This window comes from Anas platyrhynchos, chromosome 3 (assembly GCF_047663525.1).
Source record: "Anas platyrhynchos isolate ZD024472 breed Pekin duck chromosome 3, IASCAAS_PekinDuck_T2T, whole genome shotgun sequence".
Classification (NCBI taxonomy): Eukaryota; Metazoa; Chordata; class Aves; order Anseriformes; family Anatidae; genus Anas; species Anas platyrhynchos.
Window position 1 is genome coordinate 72,362,154 of NC_092589.1, and position 23,006 is coordinate 72,385,159.

The following is a 23,006-nucleotide window of genomic DNA, read 5'->3' on the forward strand; positions in this document are numbered from 1 at the left end:
ATGCAGGAAAAGAATGTCCACTTAAAATAAGTTTATTACTGCTCATTTAATCATATATAAAGTAATTTCTACTATATATAAACTTTGTAAAACAGGGGATACTCAAAACAGATCTCAGTGCAGTTCATCTGAATTTTAAAAATGTTTATCCACACATGAATCTCAGTGTCCATAACATCTGGTTGATTAATAGTATTTTTGCAGTTTTCATATGTGTCTGAATAAGCAGGTATCCTGCAAATGTTTATTTGGCGTTTCACTGAACTCCCATTTTCTTGGTCTTCAATTGATCATCCTCATTCTTTGCGTGGATACCTCCTCCCACTCCCAAGAATCACAGGCTGCATCTCCCAGCTGTGTTTCACAGCTCAGTGACTCTGTGTATGCATTAGGAAGTGTTATTAGAAACAGATTGAGACTTCCGTTTATTATTCTCACCCTGCTACAAATAAATTGCAAAGATGAAGGCACTATGAATCTAAGATAATACACAAATGAGTTTAGACTAAAAAAAAAAAAAGGCAAATACTCAAAGGACCTCCCATCTAGTATGACAGTTTGCAGCTCATGCTTCCAAAACATACAGCATGTTTCATTAACTCCTGTTCCCCTTCAGCATTTCAGCTAGAGTTGTGGACACATGAACAAACTGCCACGTGCAAGGAGCCCTGTGGTATCTGCCTCTGCAGTGGAATAAACTCGTCGTAGTTACTTGGTGTTGACTATAGTTATAAACAAGCATATGTCCTGCGAAGCAGATGTTAATTTGTTACTTACCATCTCCTGCACATACTTACCCTGCAGTAAAGGTGCTGAAAGTAACAATGAAAGAGAGGAGAAGTAGTCCTAGTTCATGTCACGAGTCTGCACAGTTACCACAGCACATGCTGGTTGTAGACCTGTGTGGCAAAAAGTTAATTTATAATTAACTATTTAGTTAATTATAAATTCATATCCACACATTCATAATGTGTGGATATGAATTTATAATTAACTAAATAGTGCAAGCTCTTCACATAAACGCCTGAATGGGTGGTGGATTGCTCTGCTTTAAAGTGCAGCAAACAACCTTACAGCTAGCACACAGGATGGTTGATCCAAAGCCCTTGCTGCGTTATAAGCTCATGCTTCACCTTTCTGTGAAATTACTTTTCTATATGGAGAAAATACCTAAGTACATTCCCTTGTTTTTTAGAGCCTGTACATGTGCATACTTCTCAGGGACAAACAAGGATACAAGCTTTTCTAAAAGTCAATCTCTTTGTATGTGGTTTTTGGAAAATGATTTTAGAAACCTTCTTTCAGAAAGCCAGTATGAAATCTTTGAAATATATATGTATGTCCACCATTTATGAGTAACTGACAGAATATCTGAGATAGAAATGTACTAATGATGTGATTTTGATAAAGCAACTCATGTACTTGGGATCTGTAGATCATAAATGGAATATAAGTTAGAAGAGGTTTTGGTGGGGTGTGTGTTTGTTTTTGTAGGGGAGAGCTTTCATGAAAATATCATTAAAAGGGTTAATACCTTAGGTGTTCTTTTCTTTTTACAGGAAAACTAGAGTAAAATTGCTTGTCTTCCATTTCAGACAATCCTTTGAATAATGAAAGTTCTCGAACTCACTCCTCCGTCATTGCAACAAGCAAAATGTCTGTAAAGACCTCAATCTTTCACAAAGATGCTGCTACACTAGAACCCCCGTCTTCTGCTAAAATTACTTTTCAGTGTAAACACACAAGTGCCCTTTCTAACCACATTTTGAATAATGAAGATTTAGTAGAAGACCTCTCGCAACCAAACACGGAAACACGACCTGAACTTTCAGTCCATTCTCTTACAAAAGAAAGCACTTACACAGCAAAGTACCCAACATCATTCAGCAATAGTACCCATGCAGAAAACTCACATAAAGAGAGTAACAAGAAAGATACTCTCCCTGTTTCTTCATGTGAAAATAATATTTTTGAGTATGAAGATGATATTTCATCAGTGAGCAGACAAATACCTAGCAGGAAGTATACTAGCATCAGAAAAGCTGAAAAGGATGTCTCTTTTATGCATGTGGGCCGCCACATTGGTGACAGCATGTTGAATAAAAACTCTTTTAACTTTTCTGATTTGAGCCACTCTGGCCACTCCAAAGGTAAAATATCCTCTGAAGTAAACGAAAAATCCAGCAGCGCAAGTATAAATAGTTTTTTTCCAGCAACAGTTACAGAAAATTGTGAATTGGTGTCTTGTTCAGGAGGCAGTCGAACTGTGGTACATTCACTTGAAAATAACACTGATGAAGGTGGCCTTAATAAGCTTAAAATTAGGTATGAAGAATTTCAGGAGCATAAAGCAGAAAAGCCAAGCCTCAGCCAACAAGCAGCACATTATATGTTCTTTCCTAGTGTAGTTCTTTCTAATTGTCTCAGCCGACCACAAAAGTTAGCTCCTGTAACATACAAATTACAGCAAGGCAACAAACAGTCCAGGTTGAAGCTGAATAAAAAGAAACATAGTTTTATCAATCATCAGGAGCCTGCAACTGTAAATGATGTTGTATCAGTGAAGGAAAGCTGCTATACACAAGGTAATGCTTGTAGTAATATTCCTGATAAGGATAGTGCTTTACCTAGTGACTTAGTCCAAGTTCCCCTTGAGGCTTTTGAAAACAAAATGCCTACAAGTACTGCTAATTGTAATGACTGCCAGATTGGAGATGGATCTCTTGAAACTGAGCAGTCGTTTGGATTATGTGGGAATAAATACACACTTCGAACTAAACGGAAGGTAAATTATGAAACTGAAGACAGTGAATCAAGCTTTGTCGCACACAACTCAAAAATTAATCTACCTCAACCAATAGAAAGTGTTGAAAGTTTGGATGGGTCTCAGAAGTCTCGAAAACGTAGAAGACTTTCTAAAAAATTGCCACCTGTTATTATTAAATATATTATCATCAATAGATTTAGAGGGAGAAAAAATATGCTTGTTAAACTAGGGAAAGTAGATTCTAGTGAGGAAAGAGTAGTACTCACAGAGGAAAAGATGAATTTATATAGAAAGCTTGCACCTTTAAAAGACTTTTGGCCAAAAGTTCCTGACTCTCCTGCAACCAAATATCCTATTTATCCACTAACACCAAAGAAAAGTCACAAAAGGAAAGCAAAACATAAGTCCACCAAGAAAAAAGCTGGAAAACCACAAAAAACAGGTAGTAAAAATATTAAAAGAACTTTATCTTTCAGGAAAAGGACTCATACAATTCTTTCTCCTCCTTCACCGTCGTATAATGCCGAAGCTGAAGACTGTGACTATAACTATAGTGATGTTATGTCTAAATTAGGTTTTCTTTCTGAGAGAAGCACAAGCCCAGTAAACACATCCCCACCTCGCTGCTGGTCTCCCACTGATCCAAAAGCAGAAGAAATCCTGACCAACATGGATAGAGAAGCTTTACATACTAGAGTCCCTAATATGTACAACAGCAAGACTGTTAATTCTAGCGTAGGAAAAAATAGTAGAGCAAAAACTCAGGTTAAGAAATGTAAAAAGAAATTTGCTAGCCCCGCTGTGTCAACCAAGAAAAAGAAAAAGATGAATCAGGCTGATAAAACAGCAGATGATGGAAAGAAGAAACCTAGAACAAAGCAAAGACAGAAAACAACAGAAAAAGCGTCCTCAAGAAAGCGCATGGTATTTAAAGATGAAAAAGGAAATACTCACTCTACCACAGAAGTGAAGTTTGTGCTGAAACGTCCAGATCTGCCTGAGATTTCTTTCAGTGCACAGCCACTTCATAATCGGAAGGATGGTCCTCTGCCTGGCTATCCAGCAGGATATCTACCATCAGCACAGCTCCCTTCAGGAGCTGATGCACAAGGTAATTCGTCAGGCTGTTTTCATTCATTGATGGAAATTGATAAGCCTGGAGATGCACAGTGTTTACCTGCTCCTCGAGAAGACCCTCATTCATCTCTCACATCTACTCCTCCGGCACCTGGAAGGGAAGTACCAAAAATGAGCTCTCAAAGGCCTAGGACTCAAAATGCTGTATTTAGAATGAAGGAACCTGCTCTCATTAAAAACATATTTGACCCATCTAATCACTCAACTCAGGTAACACAGAATGTGCACATCTCTAAAGATAAAACTTCTGTAAAAGCAGAAGAGATAAAAAACTTGCAAAATAGGTATTTACCATCAGCTGGAAAATTAAATGAAGCTCGTGACTCTTTGGACACAACAAAGATGGATCAGTTGCATGCCACTAACTATTTGCATTGTAAAGACAATAATCAACAGCAGATTTTTTGTTTACCAGAGGCTTCCAAGCATTCTGATCCTTGTTCTTCTATTCTTAAGTCATCTGAGGAAAGCCCTGGGCCTCTTCAGTTGCCTAAGAACTGTTTTGTAACCTCTTTGAAGAGTCCAGTGAAACAGTTAAATTGGGATCAAAACCAGAGAGGGTTTATTTTCGACATGTCCCATTTTAAACCGGAAACGGTAAAACAGAAACCTCTTTCGGAAACAACCATGCAACCAAAACCCATCTCTCAGTATAAAAACAGGACTATAGTGGCCCCGTCAGTGTTCAGTGAAGGCCAGTCCGGCCTAGCTGTTCTGAAAGAGTTACTCCAGAAGAGGCAGCAGAAAGCTCAGAATGCAAATGTTGCACAGGAACCATCACCGGTTAAAACACAGCTGAGCAGAAGTACGCCGTGCCCCATGGAACAAAATAAAGCAGTCAAAAGGTCACGGACAGTCACATCGCCTAGAAAAGCACGTGCTCCCAGGAATACAAAACCTAAAGAAAAATCAGCAAAGCTTTCCAAAATGGAGTCCTTAAGCCAGCAGGTCACTAGTCGCATCGATCATTCTGTGTCTGACGACAGCCCCGTTTTTTTTTCAGACCCTGGTTTTGAAAGCTGTTACTCTCTGGAAGATAGCTTGTCTCCAGATCACAATTACAACTTTGATATTAATACCATAGGGCAGACGGGATTTTGCAGTTTTTACTCTGCAAGCCAGTTTGTCCCAGCAGATCAAAATTTGCCCCAGAAATTTTTGAGTGATGCAGTTCAAGATCTTGGTTCTGGACAACCAACAGAAAATGACTTTCTGTATCATAATGACCAAAAATCTGATGAAGAAAAACAGCATTCATCAAGCACAAGTAAGTGGATAAGGTCTGGTTCTCTGAGCCCTGAGCTTTTTGAGAAAACCTCACTGGATAATAACGAGAACCACTGCCATAGCCAATGGAGGAAAAATGTCCATCCTTCAGCTTCTAGATCTAACTCTGTCGATGCCTCTTGTACGCAAGAGACAGAGGTTTGTTTAAATGAAAAGTTCAAATTGAATAGAAGTACGGTAAATAAGGAGAGATTTCTCAACCTTCCTCAGCCAACCAGCTCAGACTGGATTCAGAGCCACATTAGAAAAGAAACCACTTTTGACCCCTGTCAACCACTTGATTCAGTTAATACCTCCTTTGCATCCATATTGTCTTCTCCTGATGGTGAACTTATAGATGCAGCCTCTGAGGATTTAGAATTGTATGTTTCGAGAAACAACGAGGCATTAACTCCAACTCCAGATAGTTCACCGAGATCTACCAGTTCTCCCTCACAATCAAAGAATGGAAGTTTTACACCTCGTACTGCTCACATTCTTAAGCCGCTCATGTCCCCACCCAGCCGTGAAGAAATCATGGCAACTTTGCTGGATCATGATCTCTCAGAAACAATTTATCAGGAACCATTTTGCAGTAATCCTTCCGATGCTCCAGAAAAGCCAAGGTACTGTGTTAAAGGCATTTCTGTCTACATATGCTTACGATTACATTAAATTTAATTTATTCCTGTAAACAATTTTATGCTGTTACGTGGCACAGATGCATGAAAGATTCCATCTGATATATATCTATATTTGAAGCTGAAAATTATTGTACTTCTCCTGCAAATACCCATTTTCATTCATGACACTTTCTTTTTTTAACATTTGATATTATTGTAGTTAGTGAAAGTCTGCCTGCTTGATTTGTAAAAGAGAGATGCTGCCCACAGGAATTGCATTGTGAAAAGACTAGTTAGCAGGACTCTGCTTGTCTATCATCTTGGAGTGCCTGCAATTCAGTTTAGAGCAAAGCAATAATTCAAACTATTTTCTTTTCAGGGAGATTGGAGGACGGCTTCTCACGGTAGAAACTAGACTTCCAAATGACCTGCTTGAGTTTGAGGGAGACTTCTCATTAGAAGGTCTACGACTCTGGAAGACTGCATTTTCAGCAATGACAGAAGGTCCTAGACCAGGGTCACCTCCTCGTCACGGTCACTCTACTGTTAATAAAAGAGAAAGTAATAGCCATAAAACTAGCGAAGACAAAAAAATAGTTATAATGCCATGCAAGTGTGCTCCAAGCCAGCAACAAGTTCAGATATGGCTTCATGCCAAAGAAGAGTATGAACATTTCAAGAAATTGCCTAAGAATCATCCTGCTGAGCTGGAAAAGGCAGCCGAGAATTTCAGCTCCACGGTATTGTCTGGAGAGAAACCTAAAGAAGTAGTAAAAGCAGCTAAAGATTTAAATTTGTCAAGCCTGGAAGATGAAGGACCTGTTGTGCCTACAAAGGATTCTCCTGTTTCTGTGGCAGATCCTACAAAATTACAAACCAAGGAAATGTGTGATAAGTCTGTAAGTACTATAGGAAATTATATAAATATTAAAAGTGACATAGACTCCAATAAAACTCCATCTGAAAGCAAGATGCTTACTCCTTCAACACTAGAACGGGATAAGGAGGAGGAGGAGGAAGATTATTATGTCAATTATAGTTCACCAGATTCTCCAGTGCTTCCACCTTGGCAACAAGTAGCATCTCCAGATCCCAAACAGTCCAACGCAGAAGAGGCAGAGTGGAAAAGTCAGGATGTTATTTTGTCTTCTGTGGAAGAAAATGATGTAGCACTTGTTGGAAGTGCACAAAATTCTCCGTCCACCCAAGAGGATATTAAGATGACTTTTGACACGTCTCCATTGACACATAGCGAAGATCCTGGAAATTCTGAATCCATTCGCTTACATAGTACACCCATCATGCAAAGAAAAAATAGTGACGGAATACCTGAAGTTTTGGGGTTTACTCCTTTATCAACAGGTAAATTCATTGCCTGATCTTAATGATACTCAGAATGTTTTCCTGAATATGATATTTTTCTTTTAACATGTTGAGAAAATAACCTAGATCTTTACAAAAATCTATTAAAATTAGTTTGGGAAAGGAAAAGGCCTGCACATTGTTGTTGAAATAACTGTTTAATTATGACAAAAGTCTAGTAGCAGAACACACTTGTGCTTCTTGATGTTGTTTAGTGTCTGAACTCCAAAATGCAAGTTAAAAATCGTATTAAAAAGTATAGCTTAACTTGGAGAATTTGAAAATCTTGTTTGTTACATTGCTTTTAATAAGTTATATTACAAACATCGTTTAAATGTGGAGTGTAAATAACATTCTGATGCTCGAGATAAAGAGTGGTAAATTATTGGCTGTGTACTGTGCATTCCTAAATGTCCATAAATACCAAATCATAATAGTTGTGCTTTGGATTGGAGAGAGAATAATGTTGTATTTGTTTATATATTAAATATATCTTTATAATGTTAACCAAATGCCTCTGGTTGTTTCCAGCACGTTCTTCAATGTCTAGACAATATTATTGAAGCTAAGCAGTTTTTCACTCCTCTTTGTTTACAGAACCAAAAACCCAGAAACTGTGTCGTAAGAGAGGAAATAATACTGATGGTCTTCGAAGAGTACTTCTAACCTCACAAATGAAGGTAAATAAAGACTTTATGCACAGATGTATTTTTATTATGCTACACTTACATTGCCATTCTCTTGTTAACTAAAATAATCTTTCTCATAAGTTAACCAGATATCCTTAATACATTTTTTGAACCTTGTAGAATTTTTTAGGATGATTTTCTTTTGCATGTTTTTTGTTGGTTATTAAGATCTTGAAAAGATATAAGGATATTTAAGATGGGAAGGTGCAATTGCGGTACAGTCAGTATGCAAGAAGAAATAAGCTTTATTTGCAGCAAAAACCAAGTTGGATTTTGAGAGTATGTTCTATGTTTTGGGGTAGTGAAACACTAATGGAACAATAAGAGACACCATCTAAGGAGTTCGTGTCGCCGTTTTGTTTACAGCATACTTTTTAAGTTCTGTTTTGATTTCCCCTTAATACACACACACACATACACATGTATATATTTATATCTCTGTGTGTTTACATTAGCTTTCAGACAATGTTTTAAGATTTTCTGAAAACATAAAAGGCAGTGAATGGCACTGGCATGCTGACAGAGTAGAAAGGGAACGGATCGTGTGAAATGATCAGACTGGCATGTTTTCCTTAAAGAGTATTTCTGCTCCCCTTACTGGAAACAGAACAGTTGGTTAGGTGCATCATGGATCTGACCTGACAGTCTTTTCTGTTCTTAATATACTTACATTCACCCAGTTTGAGTGGGTAAATGTACCCTTAATTCAGTGCCATTATAAAGTGGTGACCAAAACAGTGTAATTTTAATATGAATTTTGTTCAAGAGCAAATAGAGACTTGATGGTTCTGATGTCCGCAAGCTTCTAAGAAAACTGACATCAACTTATTTAAAAAACAAAACAAACAAACAAAACCAGGTATTTTAAACTGCCTTTGGCTTTACTATGATGTTTCATTAACATTATTCCTAAAAAGGAAAAGGAATGCAAAATGATAGGAATAGTGAAAGCTTTCTTTTAGTAATTGTAGTGTAGCATTTTCATTTTAATTGGTAAACTTGTATTTAATTTTGACACTATTGTGTATTAATTTAGCAACCTGTAATTTTCTCAATATGTGTGTGTGTGCGTGTTGCTTTTTTTGTTGTTCAATAGAATCAGTTTGCTGCCCTTGGTTCTCCAAAGAGAGAATCTTCTGAGATCGAAGGACCATCTTTAAATAACACTTACGGTTTTAAAGTCAGTGTGCAAAACCTGCAAGAAGCAAAATCTCTACATGAGGTAACTTACATTATATGTTATTTTATAAAACGATAGTTCATCAGATTAGTTTTATAATGGCAGTATTTAAAAATCCTTTCCTCCAGACTTAAAAGTCAGCGTGTGATGTCTGCAGCTTTAAGTAATTGCTGTACTAGTTTCAACTTGTTCTCCACATGCTTTTACTTAATAGTATTGGACTGAATTTCAGAATATTTTCTTGAATAGATGATAATGTTTAAACAAACACTAAGGGGGGAGATCAGGAGGAGGAAATAGTAGGATTTTCTATAAAGATATTACTGGAAAAAATAGTTGGTCATAACTTCCACAGATCATTTCCTTAACAAGTCTTCTGACCTCATTCAGTCAGCAGTCCCTCCCTGTATCTCTCTCTCCACATGGTAACTTCTGAATCTGTTGGCCATTGCTGCTGCATTTAACCGAGTGCTAGATACCTCAAAGAGTGTTCTACACGAAACATGTTGGTCAGTGCTTGGTCTGAGGAGAAAGATCAAAATTAATGCTGGAGAAAGGGCTGTAATGTGAATACTGTACTGCTGCGTTTGGCAGCTGACTGGCCAGCTGACTCACAGACAGTCCCTGTGCCCATGGCTTGGAGTTGGGAGATAGTTTTATTTGCTGACTAGCTAACGTAGGAGAAGCCACAAGAAAGTAATGATATTGCAGGAAATAGAGATGTAGCTTGATAGAGCAATTCTATTTCAGTGATGGCTCTAGTGATCTAGGACACAAACCCATAGCAAATCAGACTGTCCCCCAGGCAGCTTGCTTACTCAGATGTATTTGTAATTTTTCTGTTGTAATCCTTCCAACTCACTCATTAGTTTATCAACTATATTATGCTAGACAACACAGAAACAAAATAGTGTTGAAGCAGTATTAAATACTGTATAAATTTAAAAGTGTATGATATACAGGAATTAGCATTTTCTTAATGCAAACTATTCTGCAAAAAGGTATAGCAACATGATGTGGAAGTTCATTTATGCAAGCTAAGGGAAAAAGAGGTACTCTCCATGTCTTCCTGTAAGTGATTTAGTCTTCATGCCTGTTTGCAAGTTTGGGGTGAGAGAGGGAAAGGAAAATAAAGAATAACAGTGATGCATTGTTCCTGATGACTTTGATAACTGAATTTGCCCAATATACTAAGCTGTTTGAAAATACTATGAGAATTTAATAATTGTTATTGAGCATTGCTGCTTATTTGTATTTGCTTTGGATACAAGAAGGCAGTACTCAGAAACAAATACTGAATTAATAATTGAGTGTAAAAATGCATTAAATGGTAACTTTATTTGTAATATGGTGCTTTTTACAAAAAGGTGAGGTCCAGAGGTGCATGTGTAATCACTTCTATAAATGTTCAAGCGTGACCTCTCAGTTACAATATAGAATGACCACATGAAAGCCTGTCATTAGTTATTTTGCATTAATAATCTCCTCTTAATATATTTTTTTTGAAGAAAGCTCCAAAGCATACTAATTTATTGTATTTATTTGTTGGTAGGTCCAACACCTTACCCTCATCAGTATGGAGTTACATGCTCGAACCAGACGAGATTTGGAACCAGACCCGGAGTTTGATCCGATCTGTGCTTTATTCTATTGCATCTCATCAGACACAGCACTGCCAAATACTGATAAAAAAGAAATCACTGGTGCTATTGTGATTGATAGAGACAGGACACTCTCAAGCCAAGGTTCCTATTTCTTTTTTTCTTAACATACTTTACAAAAATACTTGTTTCATAATAATCAAACAGTAGCAAGCAAAATATAATCGAGTATCTATATTACTATTTAGCTCATTTAATTTTGTCTTGTTGACTGTTGGATGAATGGCCATATTAAACATAGAGTTTTCCTGCTTATATCTTCTAAAGAACTATTGCATGGGCTGTAAACCACAAATAATATACACATGTGCAAAATACCTATGCTTGCGTACTTGTGGACAAGCTCCTGCAGTGTTCTGAAAATATAAAGAGGAAAACCTGCCTTTAGTTTCCTACTCAAATTGCTGGATAGCTACAAATAGAAAATGTTAAAAGCAAGACAGTATGTTTTATATTTTACTTAAGGGTTATTTTTGTGGTTTTATCTGATCCTTTTAGGATCTAAACAGGGGCCCTTATTCTATTGTACCTTTTTGGCTTTGTTTAGACCAGTGATACTCAACCTGTGGCTCTAGAGCCGGATGTGGCTCTTCATGGCCCTACAGGCGGCTCTCGCAATGTAGGCATCTGATCGGCGCTCCACTCTATCAGGCAGCGCGGGGAGCACTGAGCAAATGGACCAGCAGTGTGGGAGTCGCTGAAGTTCCCCCTCCCATAGGGGGAAAGAAAAGGAGCTGCTGGGATCCCCCCACAGGTAAGAGTAGAGATCACCTCCCACCCAGCAGCCGTGGGGCAGAATGGGGAAAAACTTGCCCTTTTGCCCCTTCCACCCCTCCACCTCACTTCTTCCTAGCAGCCAGAAGGGGTTGAAGGCAGAATGCTGCTGGGAGAGAGGATGCTGATGTGTTATGTCGTGATGTATCAATATGTGATGATGATGAGGCAGCATCATCACACATTGAAGTGTCATGATGGAAAACAAAAATCACACTGTTGATACTTGATTTTTATGGTGCTCTACAACTCCATTTAATAAAGAAGTGGCTCTCCAGCTGTTAAAGGTTGAGTACCACTGGTTTAGGCTAGTAAAAAAAGAAAAAAAATTGTCCTCTTTCCTTTAGGGTTTCTTTGGCATTGTAATAAGTATTAAACCACAAAATACTGTCTAAAATCAAAAAGTCTGGACAAAAACTTTCCAAAAATAATTTTAGCATTAAGGCAACAGCTCCTTCTTTTAACAGTTTATTTTTCAAAGTATCGTGGATATTTTATCATGTTGCACTAAGTCCTTACTATTCTCAGTGAAGTTTATTCTGCTATTATATGCTTGTTACTATCTTTAGGAAAATTATCTCCATTAACTTACTAAGTGAGATTTGTCACAGTATAGAATTCTGTGGCTCCCTAGGTTGCGTGCCAGTCTGATAAATTAACAAGAAAAAGCTTTCTGTAAAGAGTTCCAATAATATTCTGAAAAAAAGGTTCTGATTTGTTTTTATTAGTGAAATGAAATGATGTTTAAATGTTCGTGTGACATTTCTTGCTTTCATTGATGTGGGCTGTCAGTATTTTCTTGGTTAGAACTTTTTGAATTCCATGTGGAGTGACTTGACATTAAGATACACCTTTTTTTTTTCCCTTTTTGTATTATTATTGCTTTGCAAGTTACAGTACTCATTTTAACATTTATTTCTGAAAGCATGTGGTGTTTTTTTTTAATTATCAGGATCTTAAGAATGTGTCAAAGCTGAATGCCTTTTAAAAACCGCAGATTGTTACCTTAATCAGAGATATTACAATCTGTTGTACAGAGAAAATGAAGAGACAGAGTATGTGTTGTGTATTATTATTCACTTTTTTTTTTGTATTCAGAAAGGCAAATGCTCAGTTCCTACATGAACATGAATTTAGCTGTTACACACACATTACCAGTGTAGGCACTCTTAATTTGCACTGTGAGACTGTGAGCACACTTGCTGATGGTTTTCCATTTCTACTGGTGACTTCACAGTGTTTTTAAGAAGTGTACTGAAAAACAAAACTATACTATTATGTAGCATTTCCATTCCTTAAAGTATTTTACAAAGAACTACTCTAAGCTAGCAATTAAAATACATATTTTGCATGAAAACATTGTCTGAGCTGTCATATAGTCCTTTAATATTTCTTATTCAAAAATAATTCTCTGATATCTGGACTCTTGTACATTTAAAATGGTGACACATCTTTTGAATTAAATTCATTTATATGTAAGAATTTGTGTGAGATTACCACTGTAGTGTAATTTTACAAAGTGAAAAGAACAAACGTTTCCACCCAAGACGAACAGAATAAATTTCTGGAATTAATTGTGTTAATAATTAATGTTAAAGATTAAAATAGATGTGTTCCTTATTTTATTTTATCATTTTTTAATGTTTTATTCTAATAGCAGTATTATTGACTGAAGTCATGGAATTCATTCTAAAATGTAATGATTTGTTTTACTTATTTTCTAGGGAGCAGAGACCAAGCACCCTTGCTCACAAGATCTGGAGTTACAGGACTAGAAGTCAGTTACGCTACTGATGAAAGAACTCTTTTCCAGGAAGTAGTGAATATTGTAAAAAGGTAGCATATCTGTACGTTCTGCTTTTATTTTTCAGGCTTGGTACAGCAGATTTAGTTCCTTCAACCCCTACCAGTCTCTCAAATACTGATTTTTGTTGTTGTTGTTTCCCTCAAAGGCTTATTTCTAGAGTGGACAAGCATGGTGGTCTTTTGAATAAAAATACTTTTCTGCTTTTCCTTTTCTCTGACAGCAAGCACATTCAGATCCTCTTAAGCAGCTGAGTTACAGTCTTGAAACTAATCAGCCATATCGGTAATCTTCTTTAACATAGAACCTTTCCTGTTAATACCAGAATTCATCACACATCTCTCTCTCAAACTCTCAGAATAGTACATATTAACAGTGCTGAGAGCTACAGAAAACCCCTTAGACAGGAAGAATTTTTCTAGGGACTCTGAGGCAAGGCATAAAAACCCTACATGATACTGAAACTGCTGTGGACAAATTACAATAACCAGTAGTTGAAAATTATTTTCCTTCATTAGTTTTGTCTTCTCTGAATGGAAATCCCCTGCTCTAACAGACTTGGAAAACTGCTGGTTTTCCCCATCTTCACCAAAGCTGGGAGGCCTGTTTTGCAGCCCTTGGCTTTGTGAGCAGGTAGGAACCACAGACTCCACAATACCACAGTAGGCCTTCAGGCCCTACTGACAGAAGTGCAAAGCCTTGAAATTGCCAGGAAAAAATAAAGAGATTTAAACTAAGAGTCACCCTGCTGGAATACAGGCTCAAGAAAAAAATGTGTACTAGGCAGAGTACATTTGCAATTCTTTCTCTCTCCAACCAGAAAACCTCTGATGAGAAAGGCAATGACCAACCCCGTGAAGCCAGAATACAAAAAGAGTTGCTGAATGCAACCAGCACAGGGTGGGTCCTGACAGAGCAGCAGATCCTTGTTCAGAGAAGACAAAATTCAGGTAAGGAAATAATTTTATTTTTCTCTTTCTTGGAAATCTAGTGCTCCATCAAACTTAGGAAAATTACTGAGAATGAGAAGCTGCCAATAAATGAAAAATCCTCCACCAGTTGTGGGAAACATTAACGAGTGAGTATAGGAGAGAGAAATGAGCAGTTAGGATATATATTTATTGCTGAAGAACAGAAGAAGTCTACAGCTGTGCATACTGAATGCATTACTGGATGAAAAAAGCATGCAGTTTTTGTAGTACTCCAAGATGGACTATACTAGGTTACTGACGGACGAATCTCATAAGAGATGCTCTCTTTCCACACAGTGCTAGTAAACCTTTTTGACTCAACAAATTTATCTTCAAAGATTGAGTTAGATAACTTGTATTCCCAGAATACAAAAGATTTGATCTATTTATGGAGAAGGAGACTGATATATTTCTTCTTAGTCTACTTCCCTTCTCCATCTATGCAATATGACCTAAGGAGTCAAACTTCTACTGAATTTTCTATGAACATGCTTTTAAAACTTGGACCGCATCTACGAACTGAAGCTCTTTTTCCCTCTTATTTTCTGTAGCATGGGCCAAAGGAAGTATGACATTTTGCTGGAGTAAATAGTTCATAATCACAAAACAAAGGTTTAGGCTCAGAGTAGCTTTAACTGATGGAAGAATTGTAAAACTGCCTGATTAAAAAGTAGTGGACTGCAGAAGTCTTCCTCAAGAGGAAATGAACAAGCCAACGGCTTTAATGAAAACTTTCAGCTTCAGGAATTTTTTCTAAAATAACCTTCTGTTGCTCTTTTTAAGCTATTTTTTTCCAGCACAAACTAGGTACTCTGGTTATTCTGGTAGGTCCACTTAATAGAAGGTCTCATAGGTCAGAGAAAGAAAACAATTGGGCCATGTTCAAGAAGCATTACCACTTGAGGCCCATGGAGCAATACATCAGGCTAGAGTGAATGACAGAACTTCCATTCAGTCTTGATTGTCAATACCAGCTTGTTGGTACACCAAACAGAGTACATCATCTGTGGGAGGAATTGTCTTATGCTGTCCAATTGAAGAATTCTTGTTCCCATTTCGAGTCATTCACTTATCAGTTGGCCTAATTCTTGCTCTTATTTCATATATGTGACGTTGTGGAACATACTCATTTGTTTCAAGTTCCAATCTTTCATTTCTCTGTTTAGGCCTTTGTTCGGGTCCTTGAATATTAGAAGTGGTTGATTCTGTCACTTTTTGTCAATAGATGTAAATTCTGGTAGAGCAAATTATAGAATTCTTAACCACTGTTTCAGCATACAGATGAGGAGAGGAGAGGTGATTCTGGGAAAAGTTTGCTTTATGCAACTTAGCAAATACTACTTTATCACTTAGCTCAGCAGCCTCTTCTTCCATCAGAAATACACAAATGGTAAATGACACAGAGTAGCTATATAAATAATCTTTACAATGTGCTGGTTGATATTGAGGGACAGAGATGCTAAAATAAACTAGGGTGATAGATCTCTGCTACAGGGTTGGGAGATCCCCAATTATGGGGAGGTTGAAATTAGATGATCTTTAAGGTCCTTTCCAACCTAAGTCGTTTTATGATTCAGTGATCAGCGAGATTTTAATGCTTGATGACATTTTATTCTTGGGCTGTATCACTGGTCCTTTGTCAATGAAGAGTGTTTCCCAAAGCTAATTTTTATAGTGGAGTTAAAGTTGCTGTTTTGTATGTTCATCAAAGACAAATAATGCTTCAGAAAGTTCAGTGGAATTGATTAGCTGAAGTTGGATTGAGTTAAAATTCCACTGTAAAACTGTTTACTAGATCTGAATGAGCACAGCAAGATAAGCATTTTTCCAACAAGACAAAGCAAATGCCTTAAACACCAGGTTAATTGTTCTCCTGTGAAATGAACAGAAGTTAGAGGTTGTCTCTAATTAATTAGGGGCAGTTGGCAAATTAAATTGTCATCTTGAGATCTGTAGAGCAGAAGAAAACTTGATTGTTCCTTGTCTGGAATCACGATCAGTGATTTTGTCTGTGCTGAAAACTACCATATTTGTCCAAATATTGAGGGCAATAAGTACCTTTATTTCTAGATTATTACTGAGTGTGATTCAGCTGTGAAATGGAAGTACATACAAGTGTGGGTATCAAAATCTATGTAAGAACAGCTAAAAGAAAGCACATCATTGCACAGGAAATTTGAGAATTCTAAAAGATACTGAAATACTGCTTTGCTTGAAGGCTGAGAGAGAGAGCAGTTGGAAATGAAGAGCCAGAGACGTGAGTTTGGAGGAGGCAGGGAAGAGTAAACAACAAGTACTTGCAACAAAGAAAAGCACAATTAAAGTGGTTCTTGGTACCCTAACAGCTGTCTTGGAGTTTAAGAGGAAGCTTCACATACATATGTCCAGTTTTCCCATCTTTGGTAAGCTATCCTCTGTAAACAGGAAAGTAGGACCAGAGCTCAAAGCTGGCATAAAGCAACTGAGAAACAACCTCCTTTCCACCTCGTGCAGCCAGCAAGGGTGATCTAGTATCACAGAGAGCCAAGCACAGGAGTTGTAGGCTCTTTAAATTTGCAATAGGGGAATTTCTTTTCTTTTTTTCTTTTTTTTTTTCCCCCCTTGATATGGAGCCTGTATCCATATTGCTGTATTAAAGTATTCAGTGATGCTACCTGGACAACCATCCTGAATAGACCCCCTCTTTATCAGAAGGTGTCAGCTGCAGTGAGTAGGAGAAAAATCGGAAGAATGTCTGCTTGCAAAGAAGTAAAACAGAACTACCTCTCTGAATCTAAGGGCACAAAGATGGGTAAACACATTCACATAGCTCCATAAACCAGTCTGTACAAAACACAGAAAAGCTGGCTGTTGGAGGAGAAGGAAGGGAATGCTACAGGAATGTTTGTCTTGGAGAGGTTAACAAAGAAAATGGCAGGAAAACTAGAGATATCCAAGCCTGATGGAGCAGTGGATTCCCATGAAAGAGAAATTAAATGTCTGGGCCTCTCTTTCAGTTTTAGGCAAATTATGCCTTTCTTCTGTAAGTGCAAATACCACCAGGTAGCAGAAAAGGGCTGGTCCTGCAATTCTGAGAGGAGCAAGATTTGGGGACTCTATGTGGGAATGCACAGTCCCCATCTTTGTGACACACAGAGGATTTGTAAATAGAATGGGCTTAAATAAGGAAGTAGTAGATTCACTGTTACTTGTCGCTCACTAGCCACCAACTGCGCTTTGTCCCCATGGAAGTAGTTTCTGGTAAAAGTACAAAAACCAGAATAAAGCTATAAGAATTTCTTTAAACTTTGGGAGTATGCATCATTTGCAATTTATTTAGTTGTTAATACTTAATGTTTAAATGTTTTGTCTGATGTTTTTCTTGTAAGATACGATGCTAATCAAAATTTTGTATTAAATCCAATGCGTTATGTTTGTTCTTCTGTAAATGCTCTAGCAACATTTCCTGTACAAAATAGAGATGTGTTTGTTAATCTAACCTTCTTTTCCCAGGCTAGTACCATCTTCTGGGGAGTATTCCTGTAAACATCCCTGCTTAATGTCCTTTATCAACTTCATGGATTTTTGTTGTCCAGAGCAAACTGGGAAAATGTTCTGAGATTTCAGTTATATGTTTGAGTCACCAAGTATTCTGCTTTTGTCTGTGTTGTAGGTCTGGCCTAATTTTTTTCCCCCTTTTTCTCTCAATTTTAGCTGGAAGAAAATTAACAGTCAGGAAAAGCAGACTCATAATAGAAGGGAAGGCATAATTGGGAGCTTTAGAATTCATTCATGAAATTATCAGATGAGAAAGTGGAAGAGATGGCATAACAGCACATACAACTTAGCTAGAAAGGAAAATAATTTTATTTCTTCTCCCTGCAGCATGTATGAGTTGAATGCTAATGCTGTCGTGTTCAAATCCTGCCAGTACGAATGCTGCTTTTCGTCTTTGCAGAGAGACTGGCAACAGCATGCAAAGCAGTATCAGGGCCCATCCTTTTAACAAAAGAGCACTGTGTTGGCAGGCACACCTCATATTCCTGTCATGTTAGTTCTAGCCAACGGCTTTCAAGTATCAGGGCTGCAACTTAGTAGTTTCTTGCAGGTGTAAACGCTGGTCTCATTACAATTTCTTGTAATAAGACAGTTTAATCTGGTGGTGAAGACCAACTGGATAGTATACTATAAAAATTGGGAGAAAGGAAAATGAGGAATATGGATTTGTCCTCTCCTTAGCTCACAGCCTCTCTTCTTTATGGCACAACATGAAATGGGGAGAGAAAGAGACAGATAAACTTTGGTTGAGCTCTCCCCACGTTGGCTAAACCTTGGGTTTACCTATTCTTTACTCCATTTGAAATAATGTCATCTTTTAGCTCCAGGCACCTGTTCTCAAATAGCCAAAAAAAATACCGCAGGAGCTCTCTACAAATGACATGCTGGCAATGTTGAGAGGGCAATATTGCTGCATAAATTGAAACAGTTGATCAGCAAGAAAATGGTCAGGAAACAGCAGCATCTCATGTCCCTGTGTTTACAGGGAATTTACACTACAGTCTGAAATTACCATTTGCTAGCTACTCTGCCTCAATTTTCCATGCAGATAACTTTTATATGAGGGCCATCTGACTGAAAGCTAGAAATACTTAATAGTACTTAATAGTCAGTATCGAAATAGCTAGTACCCTCATCACAATGTATGTTAAGTGGAAAGAACCAGATCTTACTCTGTGAGAGGTGACTAAAATATAAGGGATAGTTTACCCAAAGGTAAACTTTTTCTTCATTGACAAGAATGAGATCAGTTTATAAAACTTCAGATGCCTACATTAGTTGGAATGGGGAGGAAAAGCAGGGTAGGTAATGCACTGCAGAGGATAATCTCTGACTCAATAATGTGCCATTACAGGCAACCTTTACATAGCTTGCCAATGCAAGACTGAGTTCAAAACCAGCACATTCATGTTTTAATCTTTTGAGTGATAAATTTTCCAACTTGTTATGTAAATTTACACTAACGCTGTGTCAAAGTACGTATTTTAAGTTAGACCAGCAGTTTATTCATGTAAGAAAAAGCATGTATCTGAAAACATAAACTGAAGTGTTTTAATGTCTCATCTTGTAGAACATCTTCCAATCTGAAGCATACCAGAGAAACAATTCTTGGGATTACATGCAGATGGTTTACAGAGGTTGCTTTATTCACTAGCTTAAAAGTGAACAGTAAGATTAATGCAGGAAGCGATTGAATGTTGTATTCAGTTGCAATACAAGCAGGAGTATTTGCAGTAAGAATGTAATACCCACCAAATTTTGAATAAGTAGGAAGTGAGGGGAGGTAATACATTACTTCTGCAAGGAAAAATACAAAACACTTCCTTCATCACAGATGGTAGCTGCTAGTATAGTTACAGTGACTTGCTGCTTCCAAATAGTATGCTGCTTTCTGTTCAGAACTGAAGTAAGAGAACAAGCAACCCATGGCATAATAGATGCTGTTTTCTTATCACATAAGCAGTTTTTCACAAGTTTCTCATTCAAGCGTGCATCTGTTGTAGAACTAGTCTGTGTAACATCTTGACCTGCTTAAAATACACAAGTGTTTTCCATGTTGGACAGTGTGAAACCAGTTTTCAAATATGAATGTAAATAAAGCTGGTACCTGGATAGTTTAGTTACAAGAATTAGCATGAAAATGTGTTAATGTTTTAATGTTTCCTGTATGATTATGTAAAATACTATATGATTCCTTTTGGTTTCAAATCTTAGATCAAAGCTATCCATAGTTTCAGAACCTCAGCTGACAATCATTGTGTGTTGTGTTGATCAGCAAATAGTGATCATTCTTCTTGACACTGGGATTCTGCTAAATTCAGGCTAAATTCATTTGTTTGTCCGTTCCAAGTAACTTCTGTTTTGTGCCACTATGTACTGTTAGAATGGAGAACAGAAATTAGTATTTTTATTTCTGTTGCTCCAGATGATCGTTACCTGTATCCAGAAACAAAGAATCATTCATGTGACATTAAAAGCAAATAGCAAAACATCCCCCAAATGCATAGTGCTGGTTCTTTTAATGTCTTTAGAATGCAATAAATCAAAAAATTACTTTAAAATCTTCTGCTTTAACAAAAATTGTATAAAAGCTTTTCTTTCAGAGGTAGGAGTAGATGGTAAAAAAGGTTTTGCAGCTTTTCTGAGGTGATGCAAAAGCCCAAACCGTAATAAGGAGATGGTCGCACTGAGTTAGAAGATTCAGATACTTTTCCATGTATTTTTCACAAAATGTCAGTGTCTGTGGCAGACATGTGGAGAGCCTCTTGTAGAGCTACTCTCAGAGTAGCTGCTTAACTTTAGAGAGACTTGTCATGCACCTTTGGCTGGGACATATATTATGCAAGGAGACACTTCCTTATTAAATGAAAGTCTAAATCTTCATTTGTCATATCTGTGACCTCACTTTAGCTTGATGTGTTTAAGGATGTAAAAAGTAGAGATCCTGTCCATAAGCCAGGGACCTGACTTGTTCCATAACCAAGGCTTACAAGCCTGTATCCTGTTGTGGAGTTGGGCGTGGATTGTGGGTACAGGACCCTCACATATTGTGCAGTCCTCTACCTCCTTGTCATCATTCAGCTGTATTGAATCCTGCCTACTGGGACTCAAAACCCAGATTATTATTTTTTTGGCTATAAAAATAACAGAAATCTGTTTGGGCAGCCTTTTTCTGCCCAGCACAACAAAGTTATTCTTAAGCTCTTCTCCTACAAGTGACCAGCTGCCCAAATCATGACTTCCATTATTAATAGTGCCTATTCAAAAGATAGATGAAACGGGCTCCTCTGACTTAATTCCTACCTGCACTTTGATTTGAAACCACCTTGCTTGTCCGTCTGTCTAGTCAACTCCTCTCTGAGGCCTGAACTGGAGATAGGCAGTGACAGTGTTGAAAAACAACTGTCTTGTCTTTCTCCTATACCTGAGTGAGTCAAATATTCTACCTAGCATGAAGTACAGCATAAAATCAGTTTTTGCTGTGTATCTTACAGAAAGAAAAGGCTACCTTAAAGTAAGAGGTATTTAAATAGAACTGGCAGATGAGGTTGCCTTGCTCATGTCGCTGACAGCTCACTCAGCTGTCAGTTGTAACTTTCCCAACAGGGCCATCATTTAGGACCAGCAATGTCCTCTGATTATTATAAAATCCACGACATCATGCAGGACACACTGGTATTTGCAAAACATTTGAGTAGCCAAGTAGCAAATTCTACTCTGTTTCATAAAGAAAAATAATACAGCAAAGTTTGAGGAATTGACTACACCTCACTGCGGGTTCTGCAGGCAGTCACACTTCATACAGAATACCTAAAACCTGATAGATCTAGATTTTGTTCTTTATTCGTAAAGGCTGAATTAACAGAAGTATATAAAAAAGAATTGCTTTCCCAATGAAAATACTACTCCTATTTTTTTTTCCACTTGAATGCTATGAAAATGCTCTTTTGACCATGATTAGAATGAAATCCTATTTGTTCTCTGCTCATGGAAAATATTTTCTTAAATAATATGAAGCTCATTTTCCTTTTTCCCCCCTCTCTAGATATGACCCAGACATTTTGTTAGGCTATGAAGTCCAGATGCATTCCTGGGGTTATCTCTTGCAGAGGGCTGCTGCATTAAATGTTGATTTATGCCAGATGATTTCTCGTGTGCCAGGTAAGTAACTATGTAGGGTTTCAGTTCAGTTCCAACAGAAAAGAGTTGAAATCTAAAAATAAACACATAAACAATGCACGGTAATTTTTCATATGGACCTCTTTTTTGTTGTTGCTCTTGTGTTGTTATACCTATAATCACACACACAAAAAGATGCTGGTTTTCGGTGTTTTCTGAGTCTTGAAATTTCCTGTGTATTCCACTTCTGGGTGTGTCCTTTATGCATGAACCTAAGCTCATTTTGAATAGTTGCGTGTGTTTTCTTGCCAGGCCCCCATTTTGCATGCTCTGCTGCATCCCAAAGTCGAAAGGGTGTAGAGCTGCTGAAGCTCATCACTGAAGAACAGTCCCTGTTTCTGTGCGTTGCGTATCTTTTGCTGTTAGTTCTCATTGTAATTCCTTAGCATAAAGAAATTACAGACAGTTTTCAGTTCTTGGTGGTGCTTCTGCTACTCCCTCTTGCTTCTCCTTGGCTTCAGTCATACCTGTGTCATTCAGGGTAACCACCACAATCACAGTACGCGGTTTCTCTGACTGGAGTACAAGGACATAAAGATGCTGCTGAGCACCATTTGTCCTGGTCAGCAGCCCTGTAATAAAAGCCTTGCTTTAAATAGCCAGTCTTGTGCTTCGGGGAAGTTCTACTGTTCCAATTGCTGGTGCTTTCCTTCAGCATTCAGAAAAAGATCTCTTTGTGGTAGTGTTTTTTTCTCGAGAACCTGAGGAAAGTTATCCAGGAGAGTAGTCAGGCTGGTGTCTGTACTTAGCCAATTAATAGAAACTATAATTCTGAAGACTGCAATTAGTGAACAGCTGGATAAATATATTGCCCCTGAGAAAATTCAAGATAGCTCTATAAAGTAAAAAACTGCCTAAAAAATGTGTTGTAGCTCTTTGCAGTTGTCAAAAAAATGTGGATGAGGGACATCAGATTTTTTTTTTTTTTTTTTTAAACTGCTTTTTACAGGGCTCTTGTCAGAGATCTGTACAGAAACTAAATAGCCATGAAATAAGAAGTGCTTGCCTGTGATTGTCCTTTTTAAAAACTTGGTCTTGTTACTCTGTAATGGTTGA

The 23,006-nt window shown here is 37.6% G+C and overlaps 1 protein-coding gene across 1 annotated transcript in view; it reads left to right on the plus strand.

The window, feature by feature from the left end:
* REV3L (REV3 like, DNA directed polymerase zeta catalytic subunit) overlaps positions 1-23,006 on the plus strand; it is a 115,394-nt gene that overhangs the window by 71,652 nt on the left and 20,736 nt on the right. The window contains exons 13-19 of the mRNA XM_027454696.3: positions 1,596-5,796; positions 6,173-7,155; positions 7,753-7,835; positions 8,941-9,066; positions 10,577-10,769; positions 13,184-13,295; positions 21,817-21,932. Of these exons, the coding sequence (XP_027310497.2) occupies positions 1,596-5,796; positions 6,173-7,155; positions 7,753-7,835; positions 8,941-9,066; positions 10,577-10,769; positions 13,184-13,295; positions 21,817-21,932 (5,814 nt within the window). The remainder of the gene's footprint in view (positions 1-1,595; positions 5,797-6,172; positions 7,156-7,752; positions 7,836-8,940; positions 9,067-10,576; positions 10,770-13,183; positions 13,296-21,816; positions 21,933-23,006) is intronic.